We start from the raw sequence: 27,349 nt of genomic DNA on the forward strand, positions 1-27,349 counted from the left end.
ACCCCTGCATTACATATTGTGAAACACTAATGGCCCTTTGAAGGGGCTATAAATGATGAGTTGTGATAGCATTAGTAAAGTAAGAAAACACTTGAAATATTGACTTTGGGCAGAAAAAAAAATAGCTATTTATACACCTAAGGAAAATAGACTGGAGCATTCTTCATAAGTGCTTTGTCGTTTTGATTCTCTTGTACCTTGAACAGAATACAAAAAAAGTAGAATTATGGGTCAAACCAAGTGTTCACTTCAACTGTATTTATATAACAGAAAACATCAGGAAAGGCAAAGAGGTTTTCCTTGCAATGAATCTCTGAGCTCAGAGATGCTTTCAGAGACGCTTTCCTTCAGGAACAGACTAATTTTTTATGCAGTCATAATTTTATATAAATTGTTTGGGAAGTATCTGTACCACCTCTCAGGGCTAATGTAATCTATTAGGAATATAATTGACAGAACTTCAGTGCAGCGTATATTTTTTTATTCAAGGCTTCTTATTCTAGTAGTTTTCAATTTGGGGGAAAATCACAGTCACATAATTCAATGACATTAACACTTGAAAAACACGTCTCATCTTTTCATAATGAAGAATCCTAATCCTTTTGCTATTTTCATAAAAGATAATTCTCTTACCTCATCAATTATTTTAATTATTATTTACAGAATCTTTTCTGGTTATATTACACCTTTTTTTGCAATTGACTGGCAACTTTTTAATATATAATGTGTTAGGTTATAAAACACCATAATTTTGTACATCAGTAGTGTGTTTTCTATTCTTGATGATGTCTACTTGACCACATCAACACATTGCATAGATACTTTCAGAACTAGTCTACAGAGACTCCTACACTCACTGCCTTTGATCAGACTCCAAGAATCTATGACTACAGTTTGGACCATTTTCCTCTAAATTTACACGACACCTCAGGTTTTTCCACATTTCAATTAGTCTGCCATTTTCTTGCTCACTACTAAAATGCTGCAAAATCCTCTAAAGATTGTCTTTTCACTACCCAAGTGAGCCTGATCTGCAAAATACGAGTTTTTGCAAAGTATTTCTGATTACTTATACAAACATTAAGGCTGGTTAGAGTCCTAGAAATCTAGAAAATTAGGATCATGAGAAATCTCATTTGTTATACTATATCATTAACAGAAATACCCATCTCTTTCCAATACACTACTAGAGTCATGAATGCAGAGGACAAGGACCATTTTTGTACCCATTAGCTCCTACCTCAGAGCCTAATACATAACAGATGCTCAATAAAGCACTTATAGGTTGAATAATTTCTACCCTTAATCTTTCTCAGAGACAGTTTTCTAGCCACATATTTTTTTAAAGAAAACACAATGAACTTTTTTTGAATTCCATCATGATTCAGATTTTTGTCAATGGCTATTTGAAAGCTTAAATATGTACTTATTCATTCATTATTGTCACAAATACTTAACTTTCCAAACAACTCATAGAGTTGTAAGGCATGCTTTCCTCTCAAAGGAACTATCTTGCCTTTTGTCTAACTTGTAATTCTCATACTCTTTATTGTAATTCACATCAGCTTACCTAACATGGAAGTGAGGTTCCCCATTTAGGATTCTGGGGATACTCTAACTCATAAGAAGAATCTCAGAAGCAGGTTGAAGGTATCAATAATAAACAGTGGTATCACACTCAAGACTGGTTTATAGTTAACAAGAACACTCACTCAATAAGGCCAGCTGGAACACAGTCCTATACACACACACGCACACACACATTAAGATTTTTTTTCTGTGATTATTACAAGCTAATTTGTGTTATAGGATTTAAAAGAATTATAACACAATTTACACATAAATCTTCCTAAACATAATTTAAAATCTAATCCTTAATAATGCATTTCAAACTTCTTCCTGTTTAGAGAATATTAGCAAAATAAGTGATCGGAAAAAGTTATGAGGAAATGGTAGTGCAGAAAATAGTCAAGTGAGTATATACTACAGGGGTCACCTAAGCCAAATTCCCCCATCAGGCAGGACTCTCTTCTATGACATCATTCACAGATAGGATATACCATTCGTTTCTTTTTGCCCAGACAGTCCCAGTTTATTGCCAAGTGCTGTCCCACACTAATTAATACTGTCCCCTTTTACTCTCAAGAGTGATGACAAATTAGGACACCTTACCAATAAGTTGTTATCTAGCTTCTGCTAAAGTGCTCTGGAAATGGGGGGAGGCTTGCTAACTCACAAGTTGCCCATTCTATTTTTAAAAAGCTATACTAAAAATATATACTATATATGTAATACATAAAATCTTAAGAGTATTAAAAACCTCTTCCTGATGATATGCTGATATCTTTTTCTGAGCCACTTTTACACATTACTAATTCAGTCCTCTGGAAAGACAACGCAGAATGCGAGTCCTTCAGTTCCATAAGGCAACTTTCATGCCTTCCTTAATTTTTGACAAGTTAAACATAAAACACTTCAGTAAGGAAATACTCTTCAAGGAGAAATTTCAAGGCAATAAAAATTATCTTTTAATAATAGATGATGTTACGGAACTATATTTCAGATGTTTTCATGGGAGCCAGGTTCTCCAAAGGAGTAGCAGCACCTGACAGTTTGCTTTCTCAGAACTTCTGGCTTGAGTACACTATGTGTGTTTCCATGGGCTGGAAACAAATATTTGTTTTCCAAGAGTGTCAGACCAGTTGAGCCATGTGAAAGAAAAAATTAATAATCATCTCTGGTGGGGAGAGGCAACAGAAGTTAGCAGGTAAGGTGGTTTTGAAAAGAGTAAGAAGGTTGAAATGTCAACAACTGTTATCTTTCTCAAGTTGTTTTTTCTTCATTTATGATTCAGGTATTTGAAAGAAGGCACTATAAAGAAGCAGACATGCAGCATGCCAAAAAATCCAAATATTTTCCAGATTGTAGAAGAAAATTAGATTATGTTGAAAATAATTAATGATAAAATAACTTTAGTGACAAATATTGAGCCTGCATGTTCTTGTTCTGTATGTTCTATCATCTGTATATTCACACAGATGATAGCCTCTGTGTTAGAGGTATAGTTAATGGAAATTTGATCTATCCAATAATTTAATAAGTATCTGGATCATGTGTTCTAATCTATGAGATATAAATGATATACACCTTGAATGGTTCTACCTGATGAGCCCACACTACCATAACCAATTCTACTTGTGCATCTAGCAACAGCTACACAGATGGCAAGTCATAGTTGTCTAGGAATAATTAACCTTGACTAGACAGTGCATGCGGCAAATTCAACCTTATATTTGTGATGGCCAATAACAGAGCATTGCTTCAGGTCCCAGAACTGCTTGTTTACTAGTGTATAATGACAAAAATACAGAAACAAAGAGTAAGCAGTTGGAAGCGCTTGTAGCAATTTGACACTGCTATGACATCCAAGCCCTGATCAGTGGACTAGTCTGTCTTGTTCAAGTGTTTAGACCAGTTTGAGTGCTGCTGAACTCATGAGGTGAGTCTCATGCCATGCAAGTTGCAAACTGCTCAGGCGTGCAATAGCACCTTGCATTGATCTGCAAGTAATTGAAAATTAAAAAAACAAAAACAAAACAAAAAAAACCTTCACCAGAGAAGGTTTAAAAACCAGTGTTTCAGGGAAATTCTCGGTTTTAAATTTCTCACCATTTTGATCCAAGATGAAGGATATTAAGCAAATAACCCTTGGTATACATAGCATTTAGTAAAAAAAAATCCAACAGCTCAATGTTTCTTGGCTTTCATCACTTCTCAGATCTATCACAGTGGAGGGGAAGGAAGGAAAGGTATGCATGATATCTTTACCCCAGACTAGAAAAGTGGCTCTCTCATTTGAGACTGAAGCCCTGTTCCTTTCCCTTTGGGGCAGAATTAAAGAGCAAGGGATATGCTTATGTTGTTGGTGATAAGGCTGTCCTCTTTAGTCACTTCTTCATTTCCACACATCCTTCTCAAACATCAACACATTTCCAGCATCTTCATCCCCTTTCAATCCTGAGCTAGTTGATGATTTCTCTCCCTGACACCATCTGCCCTGCATCATCACTCAGCAAAGAGCAATGGTAGTTAAAGGGAGTAAACAAATGCTCTGGAAATTCCATCACTGTTTCAGTTTTTATTTTGGGGTTGAGTAGGAGGGGACTGAGTGACATGGCTTTCGATGCTAAGATAAATCTATCAATTTAGCTGACATGAGTTTGACTTTTCAGAGGCATTCTGTCTTTACCATCTGCTTTACGACAGTGTGTAGGGGACTTGAAAAATCAAATTTGGCAATCAATGTAATATTGATTCTTCACAAGTAAGAGAAACATCCAACAGACTTACTTATGCAATAAGCACACCCCCCATTGCATGAAAATACAGCTTAAGCCGATGTGACACCACTGAATCATTATATCACGTATTGCCTAACTGCCATTTCACAATAGTCCTCAAAGTATTATCTGGGGACTACTGGGGTACACAGGACTCTTTCAGGAGTCCCCAAGATCCTTTCAGATGTTTCTCCAGATCAAAACCATTGTCATAATACTAGTTTGCTTTTGTCACTTTCATTCTGTTATGAATATACAGAGAAGTTTATCAAAAAGGGACATGATGTGAGATGATGTTATTACCTGGCAATTAATGGAAAGTAAAGTTGTGTACTAGAAATTTGAAAGAGAGTATGTGCATTTTCTGAGATTAACTCATTTGTTCTCAGTACTTCTACCACACTCTTAATAATTATTTTTGTTTATGCTTGCTATAATCTTTGTTAACCTCATTATCATCCAATACATTGTGATTTTGAAATCCTGAAGTTTCCCTTGGGCCTATGTACAGACACAACAAGAAGTAAGTATATCTTTTTGTCCTGTTTTGCAATGCTTTAATTTACAAAACTTGTAGCTTTAAAATTTTTATCTAAAATGTATTATTTTAGGATTTAGTAGTTCTAAAATAAAAGAAAATGTATTTTCCTTATGTTTAAGGATGGCTCATTGGCTTAAAAAAGGGAGATTTGAAGAGAAACTTTCTCAACCCTAGCTGCAACAGCTACATCTAAAGATATTGAAGAAGATAAGACTGACATGTCAGAGTTAGTGCTCTGACTCCTAGAAGGAAGGCACCTAATGCAAAGAAACAGGACAAAACTATAAATAACAAAAAATTAAAACGACAAATAAAGCTATCTTTCTCTTATTTTTTAATACATGTATATAATTTACCTATTGTCTTTTGCAATTGAACACTTGAATAGCATTTTAATGCCAGTTAGGTTACAGCCTCATTTTGAGATGAATCATTGAACATTTAAAGAAAAAAGAATAAAATATTTTAGACATAGTTATGTTCTTTGTAAGCCCAATATTGTTTGTTAGGGCTTTTCAAACTAGAAGTGAAAAAGTCCTTGAAGCATTTTATAGGATAAATCATTGTGCTGCATTAGCTGGAGAAGTGCACACTAGCTGAGAGGCTAAAAGCTTTTGTACAGTTGACATTGCTGAATGTCTGCTGGATAACAGAAGTCAAGAAAAAGAAATGACTATAATTTTAAAATGACAGAGTTAATTTGTCTAATTAAATATTTAGTTGCTGCCATGAAACATGAGTTTAGAACTTTAATCTGCAGAATTATACTTTTGCCCTAAAATGGACAAATCTAAAGAATGACACTTGTTTTGATTCTATTTGTCTGGTATCAGTACTAACTAATCCTCAAAGATACTCATTTAAATGAATTCTTATCAATGAACACAAGTATTACTGAAATAGCCAAAGTGTAGAATCACTTTAATTTCATGGTTTATGGAGCAACAAATATATTAACATTGCACTGATGGTGCAAAGGCAAGGGTGGGTGCCCTAGCAGAAGCCAAGGCAACATCACAATGAGGTACTGACTGATGGTCATTGTAGCCTTCACTGCCATGTCATCACAGTTTTAAAAAAAGCAAGTTTCACTTAAGGATATCCTGATGAAGCAGTTAAAAATATTAATTCTATTATATCCAAAGATTAAATTTTAATTTAGATTCATATATTCTAGATAATAATTATGTATTAATTATAAGTGAATATTTTCTAGAGATTAAATTTTAATATTCCATGTCACAAAATAAGAAGTACACACAAGCACTTCTGCTGTATCCTGAAGTGCTTGTCTCAAGCAAAGCAGTTGTAAGGTGAAGCAGATGCTGTTTTTCATGGGATTCCGTTTTTACTTGAAAAACTGGCTAACAATCTATCGTTACTAAAACTTCAGTTTTTGGCAGATATTTTCTCAAAAATAAACAACATAAGCCTGTCACTTAAAGGAAAACAACTGACACTATTTGTGGCCAATGATAAATTTTTGTGTTAGAGTTTTGGAAAACTCATATCTATCACCGTGGGCGTCATTGACACCTTCCCTTTTTCTGATAAGATTGGTGGATATTAATGAATGTGATTTTTAAGCATTGTAGAATGAAATGTATAAACATTTGGAAGATCTGTGTAAATCAGTGAACCAATATTTTCCAAATGACAAATGTATGATGTTACAAAATCATTCATAAGTAAAAGATCCATTTAAAGTGCGTGATAGACTAATGAATCAGTGTAGCAGAATATAGAAAGCTCATTGATATGATTTCAGATCCCTCATTGCAATTAACTTTTAAGAAACAATTACTTGTCGAGTTTTGGTGGAATATCAAAGAAGAAGATCCACAATTTTAAAAGGCTATTAAAATACTCTTCCATTTTCTAACTACACATCTGTGTGAGGCCAGGTTTTCATCACTGATTTCAACCAAAACAATATATTGTAACAGATTGAAAGCAGAAGCAGATATAGGTATCCAGCTGTCTTCTGTTAAACTACACATTAAGAAGATTTGCAAAACTGTAAAAAAAATGCCACTCTTCTCAATCATTTTTAAAGTAAAACATACAATTTATGTTAACATAAAATGGGTTTATTAGGGTTAGTTTTAAATAAATTAAATAAATATTTTTAAAACTTCTCATTTTTAATTTCTAACAATAAATATAATTGGTGGTATGCTGAAAAAAGCTTATCAACAGACTTTCTAGAAAAAGGAGAAGCTATGATTTTTAGCATTTGCTAGTTTTCTGGTATAAATACTCTCACTATGGCCAGTTTCAAACAACAATGCGAAGTCAACCAACTCACAATATTCCTGATATAATCCACACACAGTCCACATAAACAAAAGCTCTCTGTGGTCTTCAACAATTTTTAAGAGTGAAAAGGAGTCCTCCTTAGTACAGTGATGATAGAGCAACTTATTTATTTTCTGAAGCAAAATCATTTTATAATATTAAAAAGAGTTTAGGCTAATATCTGGTAGTATAACACATATCACTCATACTCTTACCTATAAAAGATTTTAGTGAGGTGTGGATTTAACACACACTGAGAGCAAAGGCAGTTACTTGTTTGAATAGTCAAAACTACTCTCTGCAACTGCATTTTTTGAAACTGTTCCTTTATACGCACAGTACTTTTTTTTCAGATTCTAAGAAATAAACACAGGCAGTTTCAAAATTAGAAAAAGAAAGAAAGGAGAAAAACTTGCTACAGTTAGACGTTGCAAATATTTTCTTCATGAAACTATGCATCTGCTCAGAGTTAGCTGCAGAGTGTGACTAACATTTTCTACCAAGGCTTGTACCATGTCGGTTCCCTTTGCTGAGGCTGTGTGTTAATTAAAATTAATTACACATGCCAGTAAATAGTTTCCCTTTGAATGCAGCAAGTTGAAGCAGAATAATATAATTTATGTGTAAGGAATATAATTCAAACCTTCACAGTATTTTTTTTCAGCAGGTATAGGTACTAAAGACATTCTCTATGGGTAAGTTGGTGTCACCGTAAGTCAACTAAAGAAAACTGAAAATATATTAGATGTGCAATGTTAAGTCACACAAAGATTCTTATTTGTAAATTGTTATTTTTAAAAGACAGGTTTATCATTAATATCTTGAGTGCATGATTGAAGTAGCTCAATTATCTTCATTTAGCATTATAGTTACAAGTGCTATTTGGCTTAAAGGCTTTTTTTTTTTTTTTTCAAATTCAGGAACTCCTAGGCAAGGTGTTATTACTTTAGTAATGTCAGGATAGTATATGGTAACACTGCTAATAATAGAAAACACTTATGGCTGCCAGAGATGCCATTATTCAACTCTAACTGAATTGAAACAGCAATAGACTTAAGAATAATCCTCCTTGGACTTTTTATGTTTATTCTACTATTTGACGTAAGTTTTTTTCTTACTATATTCTACATGTTATCGCTAAAAACCTGATTATTCCAATAGTCAATAAAACATGCCCTTAGTTTCCTTTATTTTTGTTCTTGGGAGGCCTCTAAGACGGCCAAAGAGATATTGGTATTTAAACATTTCCTTCAGGCTGGGCCCAGCCAGGGATATTGTCGCAATCCTGCTTATTCATTTCTGAAGAGCTCTGCTCCCTAGGTTGCTGACTGAAATACCTGAACACTTGCTGTCTCACTACTGGCTTTAGCCTGGGGGTCCCACGCTATCACAAATTCACAAAATCACCACCACACTGGCTAAAACGAAGCTGCAGCACACAACTCACTTTAATTCCATCCTTAACATAAGTAACCAAAATATAAACTTATTCTTTGAAATAAAAGCCTGAAACAGGACAGATAATATCTTGAATCCAGTTATTCAGAATGACTAATAGCTTTCAAAAAGAAAAGCTAGTTTTTTTAACATAGCCTAGCAATCATTTGTATCAATCTCTTTTAAGGTGGAATAGTGATCTATCAGACTTTCTCTTACAGCTTACCACTACAGTGTCTCATTTAAAGCATGTCTCTTAGAATTGATCATATTTTTTCTGTAGCATGTTTACAACTAGCGATTGGGTGTCCTATCATTAACGAACAGCAGCTGGGGTTGTTCTATGGCTTCCAAATGGAGGCACACTTCTGTCCCAAGCTGCAGTGTTTGTCTGAAGAGGGTAGTGGGGGAAGCAAATACTTGTTCCGGAAAATAGGTGGAGAGAGGGCAATGTGTTTGCTCTGAAATCCTAGAAGAAAAGTAAACTTGCTGTGAAGGACATAATTTCTTTTTGTTCTTGAACTTTACATAGCCGTGTTGGGCTCATTCATCAACACAGTCTTTGGACAGAAACCTGAACATGAATGCCTCAAACACTTTGACCAAAATCCTTGCTGGCACTACTAATGGCTTCGGTTACAACTCCAGTTTAAATCCTTGGGAAGAAAGAAACTGAATCCTTGGGAAGAAAGCAACTGAAGTTGCTGATTCTATCCTATCAATCTCTTTGTTTGAAATACGCAAAGGCTCCTGAAAAGTACGATGCCTGATTCCCCTAGAAAAATGAATCTAGACTTCACACAGGTGTTTTAAGCATGAAGAATTCCTCCAAAATCTTTTAATGACATTTAAAAACGCTGAAAAGCACTAACTTGCTATTTTTCTCCCTCAAAAAAGGCAGAAACAATCATCCAAGTAGGACATCATACTCCTATTTCATTTCAGAGTTTCATTTGAAAAACAATAAAGAATTTAAATTGCTTGCTTTAAGTCACAGGCATTTCAAACTCAAGAAATTATGTTGTCTTTCATGAGAATATATCTTAGCTGTGAATTCAATTGTCACAGACTTAGTTCATAAAAATATTACCAAATTATATTTGATTTCTGTCTGGGTGTGGTTGGTGAATCAAATAAACCAAATGGGCCGAGAATTTTGGTTCTCCAATCCATCCCTTTCCAGGCTCCCTTTAAAAATATTTTCCCCCTCCTCTCTGGTGTACCTAGGATTTCCTAATGATGCTATTTCACAACTAGAGGGACACTCTTAAAGGAAAAAGATGCAGTATTGAGAATTGGGAAACTTGTAACAAGCAGGATCAGAACCATATGACAACAAATATCTTTGCAATGAGGGACTAGAAGAAAGGAAAAGAACAAACGCAAAAACAGAGATCTCTGTTTCCAAGATTTGGACTTGGAATCAGCTTTCAAAATATACAATGTTCTTTTTTTTTTTTTTTTTTACTGACTTGCTGAACACGTATTCCTATCCAGCCCCTTAACAGGGAAAGCACAGGGTTTATCTTTCCAGATTTATAATGACAAATAAACATTACCCTCAACTTGTGCAGTCACAATCAATAACTGTAAGAGTCCTCAAGTCTCTGTCTGAGCCCTGTGAACTTAATAGTTCTAGCAGAAAAAAGAAGTGAAAACTTATGAACAGAGAATTGAAATTGTCTTCTGGCTCTCCTCCTGCTTAACTTTTAAAACTAATAGAAAACCTGGCCAGGTGCCGTGGCTCATACCTGTAATCCCAGCACTTTGGGAGACAAAGGTGGGTGGATCACGAGGTCAGGAGATCGAGACCATCCTGGCTAACATGGTGAAACCCCGTCTCTACTAAAAATACAAAAAATTAGCTGGGCGTGGTGGCGGGTGCCTGTAGTCCCAGCTACTTGGGAGGCTGAGGCAGGAGAATGGTGTGAACCCAGGAGGCGGAGCTTGCAGTGAGCAGAGATCTTGCCACTGCACTCCAGCCTGGGTGACAGAGTGAGACTCCATCTCTAAAAAAAAAAAAAGAAAACCTGAAATTTGTCAATACTTTGCTAGAACCAAGAAATAAAGATTTAGAATGCTTAGTGTAGCTATCTACAAAGAATTTTTGAATAATAAATGTTAAGATTATGAGAATGATGTTAAGACAATTTACAATAAAACATCTATGCTTTTTTTTTCTTAAAGGACAATGTCATAGAATTCTATTTAGTTCAAACAGCACTCATTTATACAGTCTGTATATTACCAAGGTTATTACTTTCTAAATGAAATATTTACTTTTGTCCTCAAACTATTTCCTCTGAGAGTCTGAATCTGTATTTCCATTTTCATCCTACTTGCATTTGAAGTTCTAGGCTTCTAGAGCTTACTTACTTTAAGAATGCCTTATATTAGCAATTGGCATTATTTCTATCTTCTCCATATAACAGAGGGGGAAAGTTTTGCATCCATGCATTCATTCCCTCATGCTATTGAGCTCACAAAAATGCCAGGCACTGTGTTAGGCCCTGGGGATACAGCAATGAATAAGAAAAACAGCCTCTCCCTCATGGAAAGCAGTCTCACAGTAGAGAAGTTATAGAATTGTTACATTTTAATTAATTTAACATATCATTGTGTTAAAACCAGAAGGAAGAATAAGGTATTAAAATGTTCACTTAACACACTCCATTTCTTAAACTCATTGTTCAGGTGATCCCCATAGTAACACTACTCACGCCTGAGTGCCACCAGTTCACTTGTGTTCGCCTCTGGACAACAATACATCGGGTGTCAATTGGTCTCATATCTAGTGGGATTTTTTTTCTGACTAAAGATAAAGCATGGGGAAAACCAAATTTCTATATCACACGTAAAGTTACAGAAACAGTACAATGAACTCTAGGTCAATTGAGAATGACAAAGTGTTTCTACTCTCAAACTGATTTATTTTTTCCCTCCACCAGATACTCATAGTTAGAGGGTATTACACACACCTCTACTGGAAAGATGACCCACCTACACTCCAAGGGGGGGTGTGGGTGGATAGGATAACATACATTTCATTTCTCTACTTGGGTTGGGACTGATTACTGACTGAATCATCTGACAAATAAAAACCTTCCTGAATCAGGGTATTTAGAAGACAAGCAATTCTCACTTAGCATTTTGTGAGGCAAGAAGTAATGTCTTAAACATTGTTTTGACAAAAGTGGGATAAAAATGAAATAAAATAATTTATCCAGGTGTCTTGTTTATGTTGCATAAACAAGCTTAATTAAATTGTGTTCCTTACACAGTATTTCATTCCCGAGTCCAGAATATTACATGCTTTTGACCTTACTGAAATTCTGATACATATGAGTCTCTGCCATCCCTATTTACGGAAGAGTAATTGTTCCTTTTTTAATGTAGATCCGATACTCAACCATATCCAATTGAGACATGATCTTTTAGACAAAGCATTGTATACCACCCAGAATATTCATTTAAACACTTTTTCAAACAAATTTAAACTCTGAGCATGCTTAGTATAGAAATGTAGCCATAGAGGTATATAAATGAACAACCTGACTCTAATTTCTTTCCAGCTAACAAGTGGAAAAATATACCACTACTCAACAATGCAAATAGAGTCATTCTTTCAGAATGCCCAAAGAGCACACACTAACTATATTGCGGCATTATTTGACATTTATTGAGTGTCAGCAATATGCTGGGGACTAAGTGGAGTAGCGAAACATCCTAAAATCACTTTCTATAGGAAAAGGGGGAGGAGGTGAATTGGAACACTTCGTAATATTGATAAACCATATCCTGAATTGAAGCTACAAAGTAGAAAGAATGCCTTATTTTCTCCCAATGCTATCCCTCCCCCCTCCCCCCACCCCACAACAGTCCCCAGAGTGTGATATTCCCCTTCCTGTGTCCATGTGATCTCATTGTTCAATTCCCACCTAAAACTTAAAGTATAATAAAAAAAAAAAAAAAAAAGAATGCCTTATTTTAAAAGAAAACAAGGCTCTACAACCCCAAGGAGCGCTCAGAAAATACCATGTGGCTGCCCTACAAACCCCTGGACAGAAACAGTTCTCTGTTGGCTACCAAAGCTGACATACCTTGAACCAAATGGGCCTTAGCATGACCTTAAAACTGAAGGCCTGCCTGGGGAGAGCCAAGAGAAGCACAGTGAGGCCATTATCTAGACATACTTCTATCAGAGAAAACATGGCATTTCTAACAAAATCAAATAGAAGAAAAACCTGGAGGAGCATTTGAATCCTTAGTTTAGACCGTGCCACAGTGAACTTTAGGAGTCTGTTAACTAAAATTTAACTTTCAATTTATGATTAGGTGAAGCAATTAATGTGAGAACAGAGTATCACAATGTTAGTCTCCCCAGATATCTATGATGCCATCTTTGAAAGAGCCAGAGGAAGGCTCAGGAATGGGTATTCTTACCGGGAGTTTATGTAGGCTAAATCAGTCTGAGTGTGAAATTCGCTCTCCTCAAGTGCTGAAGTCACTGCGACTAGCAACAAATCCTTTCATTTATAAATCTTAGCACTGAAACACTGTTTAAAATGGCTCAAAAATCTGGTCACCTGGCTTGTAAAGATTATATTAATTCACCAGGACACCGAAGCCTTTTTTTTTTTTAAAAGGATGTTAAATGTATTAATTCCCACACACCTGATGATGGGGGACTACAGAGTAACTCTTTTAAAGTTTATATAGTGGAAAGCTGAAATAGCAACTGAATGAGCTCTTAGGAATAATGTTGCCATACAAATAGCCATGACTAAAAGTTTGTCAGGAACTGTAGCAGGAGCAATGGTCAGTTTCATGCAGGGCTTTAAAAATGAGACTAAAAGCATTCCATGGAAATTTGTATGATCTTACAGTAAACTGAAATCCCTACACAATAAGTTAAAAATCTCTTCATTGCTGATCTTTTAGGAGCAATTCCAGTTAAAGCCTTAGGCAGAATTCCTATTCCATAGTTAATCTCTAAACTACAGTATCAGAAACAGCCTTGAGTTAGGAGATATTAGACATGGGTTGTAGTTCTGGTTCTCTCATTAACTGTTTTTGTGACATTAGGAAGGCATTTAACTGTTATAGATATTAGCTCCTTAACCTGTGAGGTAAGAAAGACAGACGAGATTATCTATAAGGTTCTGGAAACCCCCTGAAAGCCATGATATTTTAAACTTGCATTGGTGTTCAAACAGAAACTCTTAGCTCCAAGTCAATGCATCTCATATAGGTCTGCTGAATGGATAAACAAATTGATCCAAAACACTGATGTGGAGGACAGGGATAAAAATTACAAACTAATGGAGGCATTTAGAAAATCTATTCTAAATTAACCAAGCATAACCTCATCTAAAGGCAAGGAACGAGAACACTTATTTTCTTATAAGGTCTTGTCTCAGAAGAGAAAACAAATTAGGAACATAACCTCAGAATCAATATAAGTGGTGAAAAGAATGTAATTTAAGAATAGTTGATAGAATCATGCTAAGCATATGGGCTTTTGAAAGATCCATGATTTTACCACAACACAGAGGATTAAAATACATAAACTGACATGGGTAAGTCCAGTTCAATAAATTCTATGGAAACAAAAAGGAATGTTTTTATTTTTGTCACTAGGGCTCATCTTGCCTTTGAAATTAGCTTCTTCTCATTCAGAAGAGACTAGCAACAGATTAAATAACATTTCTTGCTATTGGCTTTGACTAATACTATTTCCCATTTGAAGTAGTCTTTTCTATGTCCTCTACATCAATTCATGCCATGACCTAATGAAAGTCACCTTCTATGATGCTAACTCTTTTGCTGTGGCTAAATACTATGCTGTCTGCTATTCTGACACTTCAGAACTGCAGTGGAATACCCTATCCTGTAATCTAGTTAGATGTTACCTTACACACTATAACTCATTGATTTCATGTATAATAATCTCACAACTAAACTTCATTTTCTTCTTTTCTAACATAGTCCTTCTGTTTTAAGTTCAATGAAAAATAAATGTATGACACTCACACTAGTAATTGCAAATGTTCTCAAAACAAGAAAACATCTTATATTTTATTTGGAGTATGACATGGTTTGGCTGTGTCCCCACCCAAATCTCATCTTGAATTGTAGCTCCCATAAATCCCACACATCATGGGCGGGACCTAGTGGGAGGTAATTTAATCATGGAGGCTGGTTTTTCCCATGCTGTTCTCATGATAGTGAATAAGTCTCACAAGATCTGATGATTTTATAAAGGGAAGTTCCCCTGCACATACTCTCTTGCCTGCCACCATGTAAGACGTGTCTTTTGCCTTCTGCCATGATTGTGAGGCCTCCCCAGCCATGTGGAACTATGAGTCCATGAAACCTCTTTTTCTTTATAAATTATCCAGTCTCAGATATGTCTTTATTAGCAGCATGAGAACAGAATAATACACAGTACCAATACTGACATTCAGGATAGATAATACATTTCATTGATACTTTGGAATGCATAATAGAATAAATTGGAATTTCATTCCAATTGATACTTTGGAACGGATACTTTGGAATGGATAACAGATACTTTGTTACTTTGATACTTTGGAATGGATAACAGAATAAATACTTGTTGAGAGAATAAATTATTGCTATTTCTGTCTAATCAGTTTGTAAAACTTTCATGTGTGTATACACACTGAATCAAAGGTTGACCTTCTAAGTTCACTATTATCACAGTCCTCACCCCTAGAAGAAATCAGGAACATAGTTTTTTGTTTCTACAATCTATTGATAATGAAAGGCCACTTCATTTCAGCCAAAACTGCAGGAAGAGAATAAAAACTATTTCCTATAAGACATATGAAAAACATTATTTTACATGCCAAAGCTCCAAAATAAAAGAATTATCAATTGCCTCCTCCCCGCAAAAGAGGAAATACATCTTTTCTCACTTTTGCCACTGGATGGCATCAGTTTCAGTAACCAAAAGGTTTTGATTTTAATGTCTGCAAAATATAATAATAATAAGATCTTGGGTGAATCCAGGAACCTCCAAAGGTCACATCCTCAGAGAAAAGACAGACTAAAAAAAGTCTGTCCAGTAGCAAAGAAAAATGACATGCAAGTATATCATGGCGTGCTCAAATACAAAGAGGGGGCTTCAACATCGCTGCCTAGATCAATCTGGTATTTGCCTCTTCCATGGAAAAGAACCAAAATAGTGAGTGGATAATCATACTTTGAGTAGATAATCTAAGAGAGAACACTGGAATTCAACAGAGAAGTGACAGGAAGCACCAAAAGCAAGAAAGGAGAGGGAAACAGTTCAGTTGGATCAGCTGAGGGTCTGGAGTGGCTCCTTAATATGGGGAAAGGGTGAATGAGAGACCCCCAGTAGACCATGTTTCTGCCGGAGATTCCTACAGTCCTAGCCATGAGAGAACACCTCAATCCATACAAGTTCTGAGACTAACATAGAGAGCTGTCTGGAGACCACATGAAGGCACTGCTGCATACACCATTTTGAGAGCACAGCCCCCACCCCACCAAGCTGCATTCTGCTCCATTGCCAGGGCTAAGGCAGGAGCCACAGACAGTGATCCCATGCCCATCATACCTACCTGTGGCCCTCTGCAGAGGGGTAACTACACCTTTTCATATGCCCCCAAGGACAAATGCCACTGCCCACAACCACCACTGCTTTAAGCTGCTGCGGAGCCAAGACACAAATGAAGCCCATGTTCCCAGCCCCCAGGTTATGGCTCCACCCAGGGAAAGCAACCATAGGCTTCCCAGTAGAAGGGCTACAGATAGCCATTTCTGCTCTCACCTAAGCATTTTTCCAGTGGTCTGGGGATCACCCTACTTCTGCCTACCATAGCCAGTAGCACTGAGGGGTCTGAGAGCAAGTCCACCTGGCTCAGCTCCACTCCTTCCCCCTTTACCTGAGCATACCATCCAGGGACACGGGCATCACTTATACACACCTTCCAGGGGCCTGAGCATCACCTGCATGTACTTTCCAGGGGCCTGAAGATCACCCAGGCCAGTTGACCACCTGTGGCACCTAAGCACTTCTCCCAGGGTCTGAGACCAGCCATATTCAACTTGCACTACCACCACAGCTGGCACCCAACCATACACACCACCTGAAAGTCTGTGGGCCAGCTCACCCAACCTCTTGCAGCCACTGCTACCACAGGGGTGGACCACTTGGGTCCCAGATGGTTGTTCCACCATTGCTACTGCCATTGCCCATGCCACACCCACTGCCCAGGGGCTTAAGAACCTGTTCACTTGCCAGACCCACTGATGCCATTAGCAGCATCTGAGAAAGCAACCTGGAGGCACAAGAATTGGCCTTCCTGGACCCACCAACACCAGCACCAGCGCACACTGGCCTGGGGCCTAAAGACTAGCCTACCTAGTGTTATAGTACTCAGCAAAACTTTATCATAGCCTCTACTAATAACAACTGCATTCTAAGCCACCAAGGTAGTCTCAGACACCACTGATGCTGTCTACAAATGAAGAAGTCATACAGAGACTACACCACTACGCATAGTCAGATTCAAAAGCAAAGTACCCTACCCAACCAATACCATAGATACATGTCAGAAAAGAGTTCTCCTTTTCAAAAGCAATTTCAAACAAATTAGAAGAAGCAACAGTTATACCAGATGTGTAGATATCAACACAGGAAACATGAAAAAGCAAGAATATTTGACACCTTGAAAGGAACACAATAATTATCCAGCAACAGATCCCAATAAAAAGAAATTTACTAGTCAGACATAGTGGCATGTGCCTATAGTCCTAACTACACAGGAGGCTGAGTTGGGAGAATCACTTAAGCCCAGTGGTAGAGGCTGCTATGATCAAATCACTGCACGCCAGCATGGGTGACAGAGTGAAGCCCTGTCTCAAAAGAAGGAAGGAAGGAAGGAGAGGAAGGAAGAAAGGGAGGGAGGGGAAATTCATGAAATCCTAGGGAAAAATTAAAAATACTATCACTAAAGAAGCTCAGAGAGATACAAGAAGGGGCATCATGGAAATGTTGCATATCTTGTGTTAATGGCTGAACAACTGTACATATCTGTAAAACTCATTAAAGTATATATTTAAAATGGGTGAAAAAAAGAAGATTCTGAAAAACGATACAAAGAAATCAGAAAAACAATTCAGGATATGAATGAGAAATTTATCAAAGAGATATAATTTTTTAAAAAGCAGAAATTTTGGAACTGAAGAATTCATTGAATAATATACAAAATACATTCAAAACCTTCAACAGTAAGACAGAACAAGCAGGAGAAAGAATCTCAGAACTTGAATACAGATCTTTTGAAATAACCCAGTCACACAAAAATAAAAACAACAACAACAAAAAGATTAAAACCTTCAAGACATATGGGACATCATAAAGCATCCAAATATTCAAATTTTGGTGTCCCAAGAAACAACGAAAAAAAAATGAAAGAATTAGAAAACCTATTTAATAAAATAATAGGTTAAAAACTTCAAAACTTAGCAAAATATTTAGACATTCCGATATAGTCAAAGATCCCCAAATAAATACAATTTGAAAAGGTCTTCTTCATGGCATATTATAGCCAAACTCAAAAATCAAAGACAAAGAGAAAAAAAAATTAAAAACAGCAAAAGAAAAGTATCTAGCCACCTATATAAAGGAACCCCATCAGACTAACAGCAGATTTCTCAGCAGAACCCTAACAAGACAGGAGAGAATGGGATGATATCTTCACAGTGCCAAAAGAAAAAATGCGCTAGCCAAAAATATTATGCCCAGCAAAATTATCCTTCCTAAATGAAAGAGATATAATGTCTTTCACAGATGAGCAAAAGCTAAGAGATACAGCACCACTAGACCACCCCTATAAGAAATACTTAAGGGAGACCTACACCCAAAAGCAAAAGAATAATAACTACCATTATGAAAACACATGCAAATATAAAAACCACTAGTGGAGCAAACACAGAAACAAGGAAGGGAAAATTCTTAAATGTAACCACTACAGAATGCCAACAAACCACAAAGATAAATTATGAGGGAAAAAGAAAGGAAAAAAGGATATACAAAACAATAAGGAATCAAGTAATAAAATGATAAGAAGCCCTCACATGTCAGTAATAACCTTGAATGTAAACAGATTAAACTTTGCACTTAAAAGATATAGACTGGCTGAATGAATTTTTGAAAATGATCTAACTATACGCTGCTTACAAGAAATTCTCACCTATAAAGACATATATAAACTGAAAATAAAGGAATGGAAAAAGATGCTCCATGTAAATGGTGCTCAAAAGTGAGTAGGAGTAGCTATACTTACATCAGATAAAACAGACTTTAAGTAATAAAAAGTGACAAAATTATTATATAATGAAAGAGGTGTCAGTTCATCAAGAGGATATAATGATTGTAATGATTGTATCCTCATGTGTGCTCCCAACACCAGAGCACCCAAATATATAAAGCAAATATTATTAGACCTGAAGGGAAAGACTCTAATACAGGAATAGTTGGGACTTCTACACTCCACTCTAAGCATAAGACAGATCATCTAGACTGAAAATTAACAAAGAAACATTGGATTTAAACTGCATATTAGACCAAATAGACCTAACAGACATTTACAAAACATTTCATCCAACAGCTAAAGAATAAACATTATTCTTAATCAGCACACAGAACATGTTTAGGGTAGACCATATAGTAGGACACAAAACAAATCTCAAAAAATTTTTAAAAATCAAAATCATATCAAGTATCCTTTCAGACAACAATAGAATAAAAACAGAAATCAATAACAAGAGACATTTTGGAAACAGTACAAATACATGGAAAGTGAAAAATATGCTCCTGAATCACAATTGAGTCAAGAGAAAAATTAAGGAGAAAATTTAAAAATTTCTTGAAAAAAACAGAAATCAAAACACAATGTACCAAAACCTATGAAATAAAGCAAAAACAGTGCTGATGGAGGTTTATAGCAATAATTGCCTACATCAAAAGAAATAGAAAGATTTTAAATAAACAATACAATGATGGATCTCAAGGAACTAGAGATGTAAGAACAAACAAAACCCAGAATTAATAGAAGGAAATAAATAATAAAGATAAGAGTGGAACTAAATGAAATGGAGATGAAAAAGACAATACAAAAGATCACCAAATGAAAAGTTGCATTTTTAAAAAGATAAATAAAATCAATAAGACAATCATAAGACTAATCAGGAAGACAGAAGACTTAAAATCAGAAGTAAAAAAGATATTACAACTAATACAGAAATACAAAACATCAGAGCTTATTATGAAAAACTATGCACTAACAAACTGGAAAACCTAGAAGAAATGGATACATTCCTGGACAATACAACCTACGAAGATTGAATCAGAAAGAAATAAAAAACCTGAACCAACCAATAATGAGTAATGAGATTTAATCTGTTGATGGCGGTGAGGATGTGGAGAAAAGGGAACATACACTCTTGGTGGGAATGTAAATCAGCCCAGCTATTATGGAAAACAGTATGGCAATTTCTAAAAATACTAAAACTAGAACTACTTCATTACTGGGTATTCAGTCAAAGAAAAGGAAATCAGTATATCAAAGAGACACACGCGCTCCCATGTTTATTGTAGTACTATTCACAATAGCAAAGATATGGAATCAACCTAAATGTTCTAAATGGATGAATAGATAAAGAAAAGGTGGTATATTTACACAGTGGAATACTATTTGCCATAAAAAAGAGAATAAAATCATGTCATTTGCAGCAACATGGATAGAACTGGAAATCACTATGTTAAGTAAGCCAAACACAGGAAGACAAATATTGCATGTACTTGCTCATAAATAGTAGTTTAAAAAGTTTATCTCATGGAGGTAGTTAGTAGAATGATATATACCAGACGGTGGAAATAATGTTTGTGTGTGTGTTTGTGTGTGTGTCTGTTTGTGTGTGTGTGTGTGTGTGTGTGTGTGTGTGTGTGTTGGTGGGGGTTGGGGAGAGAGGATGAAGAAAGGTTGGCTAATGGGTACAAACATACAGTTAGATAGAAGGAATAAATTCTAATGTTCAATACTAGAGTATGGTGACTATAGTTAGCAACAATATATTGTATATTTCAAAATAGCTAGAAGTGAGGACTTGGAATGTTCTCAACACATAAATGATATACACTTGTGATGATGAATATCCTAAATACTCTGATTTGATAATTACATATGCTATGCGTGTAATAGAATATCACATGTACTCCATAAATACATATAAATATTATGTATCAATAAAAAATATTAACCAAAAAGTTAGTGTAGCTATACTAACATAAGACAAAATAAATTTTAAGGCAAAGTGCATTATTAGGAATGAAGAGGGCTGTCACAAAATTATTTTTTTAAGTCACCAGGAAAATACAATACTAAATTTGTATGAATCTAATAACATAGATTGGCCTTAAGCAAAAATTGGCAGGCTTATTCAAGCTCACAATCACAAAGCAACCTTTTTAATGCTCATGTGATAAAATAAGATTCTTTGTGAGTTTTTATTTGTCTCCCCACCTGTTCCCCTTTCTAGATATTATCTAAAATGTTTAATTGTCTTTGTCTATTTGATTCACAGGTGTATTTTAGGCATAGAACAGTATCTGGCACATAACAGCTGCCTAATATATACTTGCTGAATGTTGGAATTATTTGAGATGAAGAAAAGATAATGACTATAGACATTGCAAAATACAATTAACAAGCATAATCCAATCAGCTCTCATGGAACCTACACTTCCAAGCTAGTAAATGTACATTCTTCTCACATATATGTGAAATATTTATTAACATCATGTACTAGACCATATTATTTGGTCACAATACAATTAAGTTAGAAATCAATGATACAAAACAATAAGATTCCCTGCATTCTAAAATGTAAAACACATTTTTAAATAGCTCAAAGAAAAAACATGATGAAGAATAGGAAACAGAACTGAATGGTAATAAAATTGTTAAATTTCAAAAATTGTAGTAAGCAGCTAAACACTACCTGGAGAGAAATCTATAGATTTATATGCAGATATATAAGAAAAGGAAAGGATAAAAATTGATGAGCTACACATCTAAATTAAGAAGTTTGAAAAGACCTAAAATGTAAACACAAGAAAATACAAGGAAGGAAATAATTAAGAGAACAGAAATTATTGGAATAGAAAAAATATACACAATGGATGTTCAAAAGTGCCACAAACTGGTTCTCTGAAAAGAGACAAAACTCTAGCAAGAGTGATCATAAAAAAAGATAAGGATTAATATTAGAAATAAAAATCAGTCAAATTTCAGATACAACAGAGACTTAGAAAAATAAAATATTAAGAAATAGTTGGTGCAATATATTTAAAGCAAAACAGAATGGACAATGTTCTAGAAAAAATACAATTATTCAAATGGATCCATGGAACAAACAGAAAACCTAAATAAATCTGAAATCATTAAATATATTCAATCACTAGTTAAAAGCCTACTTACCAAAAATACTTCCTAGGGCCAGATGATTTTACAGGTTACTTCCACCAGTCAGCTAATAGTTAATCCCTATCTTTTATGAATGGTTCCAAAGAACAATAAGGACTTATTCTCACCTCAATTTATGAAGCTAACAGAACCTTGATATTAAAACCAGGCAGAAATAATATAAAAAGGAAATTTATGGGCCAATCTAACTCATTTTAGCATTTGCTAAAATACTAGCAAACTTAAACCAAGAACTCATAATAAAGAATAGCACATTGTGACCTAACTAAGTTTAATCCCTGGAGACAAAGGATGGTTTAACATTAGAAGGTCTATTAGTATATTTCACCACATGAACAGATTAAAGAAGAAGAATCATACAATCTTCCAGGTGGAGAGGTTGATAAAATTCAACTCCTAAGCATGATTTAAAAATGAAAACAGAAACCTTAGTAACTAGAAACACAAGAAATCTTCACCTGATATCAGACATCTATCAAAAGGTATTTCACTATACAATTTTTAAAATCATCCTTAAATTAGCCTTAAAATGAGAAATAAGACAAGGATTCCAGCTTGTGGTCAACATTGTACTGGAGGTCCTTGCCAGCACAAAAATGATTTAAAGGAATCAGCATTTCAAAGGAAAAGACAATGGCCAATGTGGGTACATCTATATACTCACTGAGGTCACTGAGAAGTGGCAGCAGAATTCAATACCTTTTTAGAACTCCAAGATTCCAAAATATCTAGATTTTTCAAAGTCCAAAGTTTCCTTATTTCGGTGACTTTTGCTGTCTTTAAAATCCACAGTTGTATTTTATGAAAAATGATAGTCTACCATAGCCTTGTTTTTACCTTACACCCAGCTTTTTTATAACCTGAACTTTTCAGGTTGACCACGGATTCAGTTTTGTTTGACTTCCTGTTTGATAGTCACCTGATCCACTCTGCATCTAGACAAGAAGGCTGAGCACACCTCTGATGATTGCTTTAGAATCTCCTGATTCTCTGCTGCTCTGATGAAGGCATGTAAACTAGTACTGAGCTTGGCTGCAGTGTGGCAGACTCACTACTATTCTCTCTAGAAAACCTTTTTATTCTTTATTATTTTCAGTGTGTTTTCATAAGCTGCTCTCAAATAATACTGTCTTCAAAAATCCCATTTGAATATTTGGTAGGGGAGTTAGTTGTACTTAATTTTCTTTCCTGTCGATTCTTTAAATGGCTTGCTTTGTGGTTTTACTAAGTATTTTTGTATTATGAGTCACTCTGAGCAACTGACTGGGAATGTAGGAAGACGTCTTCTTTTGCTATTTTAATTTACTGTGTGATTGACCCTGGGCCAGTCATTGAACCTAATCAAGTAACTTCATTCATTGCTAAATAAAGATAAAAGGCAGCCTCGAAAAATGGGTTAAAATTAGATTCTGTTACCTAATGACTTACTGTGTTAATAACTGACTCACACAAATTTGAATTAGCTTTTTCCTATAACATTTTCATCTGGAAAAACTCTCCTTTATTATCCTTTCCTAGTTGTACCCCTTTTATACTTCTCTAGTCCATCCTCTCTTACCTCTCCATTTGCTTATTTAACTTTACTGCTAAGTTTCAGTGAAGATCATGGCACTCTGTGATGGTCAGCTCAAAATACGGTTTTGATACTGCACATGAACAGCAGAACAAAATAAGCACACAATGGAAAATGAGTGGAAGGAAAAGTGTACTTAGAGGAAGTCCTAATACAAGTTCCAGCTCCCCCATGCACCAGTTTTATGACCTTAAGAAAGTGAGTTAGCATCCCTGAGCCTACACTTTCTTATTTGTAACTGCATCCTTTTGATCTCAAAGGCAATTGTTACAAAAACCAATGACAATGAATGTAGACAGCACTTTGAAAAACTGTAAAATACTATACATTTTTATTCGCCATAACTGAATAATTCTATTCCCTGAATTTAGTCATAGTATATGAAATTTGTCTGCTCTTCAAGAAGAGTTTAAGTGATATCCATTCATGTTAGACAGATACTTTAAAAATTATCATAGAGTAGTTTGTAAGTATGTAAACAATATATTGGGACAAGAAAGACTTTAAGGTAACAAAATGTAGCTTTAAGAATGGACAGACTGGGTGCAGTGGCTCATGCCTGTAATCCCAGCACTTTGGGAGGCCAAGGCAGGAGAATCTCTTGCACCCAGGTAGTTTGAGGTCAACTACATACAAAACAATCTTTAAAACATTATCCAGACACAGTGGCATGCACCCAGTAGTCCCAGCTACTCTAGAGGGCTGAGGTAGGAGTATTGCTTGAGCCCAGGAGTTCGAGGCTGCAGTGAATCATATTCACAGCACTGTATTCCGGTCTGGATGACAAAGTGAGATCCCGTCTCAAAAAGAAAAAAAAAAATGGATGAAGAATTATTTTCATGCCAGGTGGAAAAGCAAGAAATAATTAGTTCACACTTGAAGATCTTTTTTAGTCTGAGTTTTTATATTTTGAAGCCATAACCCATGGTGGAATTTAAAAATACAAAATAAATGAAAGGAAAACTGAAGAATAGACAAATTTCATGGTGTGACCAAAGGAACTGTTTTCAAACATGATCTCTGAATCATGTAGAACTTCAAGGAAAAAAAATCTGAAGACAGGAACTGTTTCAATTTCTTACCTTTGCTCTGTATTAAAGAGTGCAAAGATGTGCTTGCTAGACATAAAGCTCTTTTCCACATCCCGAACTTTCAGGTTGTCCAAGGGAAGCATGTACTTCTTTTCTTTTTCCTATTATAAGAGAGAGACAGAAAAGAGGGAGAGGGAGAGGAAAGGGGAGGAGAGGAGAGGAGAGGAGAGGAGAGGAGAGGAGAGGAGAGGAGAGGAGAGGAGAGGAGAGAAGAGGAGAGGAGAGACAGAAAATTGACTTTAATAAAAGATCTTGAGGCATGCCAATGGCAACACATCACCTGAGTTGGCTAACACTTGATTACACTATCTTGATAATATCATCACATGCTATTTTGATACCAGCTATTAAGGAATAAAAGTTATTAGAGATAGGAGGACCCAGTGATTCTCAACATGTGGTTGGAAAAATGGCGGGGGGAATGGTGTACAGGAAGGGCTCTGAGATGGAGAAAACACATGGTCCTCCGTCCTTTCCCCCTCATGTGGGTCCTTTTAGATGTTTTTAAATGTTAGTTTGATATTAAGACTTTAGCCATCTGTTAATATTTAACAAAAATGTTCTGGTCCTAATTCAATGAGAAATGCCAGATGGATTTCATTTCTTGTTTTATTTGCAGCCTAAGCAGTTTTGATAGCCAGTGTTGGCAGGGGAGTGGAAGCACAGGACCCCAGTATGAAATACCCCCCATAAACTATGATAAAGCATAAAAAGTACTTGCTCATTTGGGTCTAGAATAAAATATGAATTCTGAAAAAGAATTATTCCATAAAGTTGTTGAGCTCTTTGGGGAAAAATTCATTAGAAGTGGGCTGATATTAACTAGAACAAACTCTCTTTCAAAATAAACGTTTAGGAAGAATATGAACATTGGAGAGGTAAGGTCTGCAAATGCGACCAAATTAGTGTTAGTAAAACATTGGATGCCAAAAAATTATTGGAAACATTTACTTTTAGGGACTGGCCCAGGGGCAATATTATTTACATGTAAAAATGCCTAACAACCAGTAGGAGAGAGCCAAATACTCAATTTAAGAAACCTAGTAAATACCTATTACCAGGGGTATAACAAGCGCTGCCCTTGTTAACCATGGTCCTCTGTATGGTCCCAGGTTACATCTCTGGTGTTACCCGTGAAAGAGAACAGGGCTAAAGTCCAGAGCTGGAGAGAATGGAGACTTAGTCATAACTTTTAATAAACGACTATTAATGCCCATGGGAAATACGTGCATCATACAAATATGTCTGACATAAGTCCTTTTGTTCCTACAGCATATAGACTACTTCCTTAAGAATTTGTAGCTCAGCTGCATAGCATAGAGCTCTTCTGTGCTCCCTAATCAGTTTGTGGGTAACATGTTGTATTGTAGGGAGTATCACCCACCTTTCCACTTCCTACTCCTAAATTAATCAGAAAAAAGTTGGGCAGAGCACATTAGAAGAGCAAAAAGGTAGCATTCTACTTGGCTACAAAAATAAAGTCACGTGTGAACAGGTGACTGAAAACATTGAAGGAAGTTGCTTAGAGAACAAAATAGCTGTTCTGACAATGTCTGCAAAGAAAAGAAGAAACGTTAAGGAAACTAAATAGGAGTGAGAGAGGCTCAACAATAAACATGAAAAAGTAAAGCACTGCAAAATTAGTCCAATATTTCTATAACAAAAGTTAAGAATATATTATCAAACACAAGAATATTCTAAACAGCAAATACATAATTTAATCGTAAATGAGATACCATAGTTGAGTCCAGCTTTCTCAAAACAGTTGTCAAACTATTTTAGGACAGAATTCTAAGAGGCAAAATTCTAGGCCTAATGAAAATCTATCCAATACATAATCAAATGAAAATGCTTGAGACCCAGGGAACATTTTTTTTATTGAATGTTTTTCAGTGCCCTAAATTTAAGCAGCTGGATTCTTTTAAACTACCATCCTATTCAACCTTTTGAAATGATAGATTTGCCTTTTAATGGGAAATCTGAATTTCATTGTAAAGATGGAACACAATGTCCTTGGCTTGTTTTCTATAGAAGTAGGCTCTCTTTTATACTGCATTCTTTAGCATATCGTGAAGACAAAAACTCCAGCAAGTTTATGCCAGATATTAAACATGGGAGAAATACACACACATATGCAGCCTGGGGAACATGAAAAATGGTCCTCATATCCAAAGTACTAAATGTCATTTATCCCAGGCTTTGAGGACACATTGCTAAATTATTTCATAATCAAAACTTTGAAGACTGACAAAGGAAGAAGAAAATGTATTCAGACATGTATTTATTAAAGTTGTAAGTCAAACGGAGAATTAAATGAGACAGCAGCAACTCTAGGCAATAAAACAGTATATCATGGATATTTCTAAAAAGTCTTGGTGCTTTGGGGAAAGAATGATGTTCTGCTAAAAGAACACTGTAAATCTAAAATAGCTAAAATAAACAAAAGAAATAGAGAAGGAGAAATAATATACAGAATTATAATTTCCAAAATACAGTCTTAGCATCATCTTAATCAAGAAATGTGCTAA

At 35.5% G+C, this 27,349-nt stretch overlaps 1 protein-coding gene across 13 annotated transcripts in view; it reads right to left on the reverse strand.

Moving 5' to 3' along the window:
* The window catches only part of DNM3 (dynamin 3), a 576,940-nt gene that overhangs the window by 139,980 nt on the left and 409,611 nt on the right, over positions 1 to 27,349 (reverse strand). For all 13 annotated transcript variants that reach the window (XM_031012314.3, XM_055377773.2, XM_063710835.1 and 10 more), the window contains one exon: positions 24,813 to 24,922. In XM_031012314.3, the coding sequence (XP_030868174.1) occupies positions 24,813 to 24,922 (110 nt within the window). The remainder of the gene's footprint in view (positions 1 to 24,812; positions 24,923 to 27,349) is intronic.

The sequence above is a fragment of the Gorilla gorilla genome, chromosome 1, assembly GCF_029281585.2.
Source record: "Gorilla gorilla gorilla isolate KB3781 chromosome 1, NHGRI_mGorGor1-v2.1_pri, whole genome shotgun sequence".
Taxonomy (NCBI): Eukaryota; Metazoa; Chordata; class Mammalia; order Primates; family Hominidae; genus Gorilla; species Gorilla gorilla.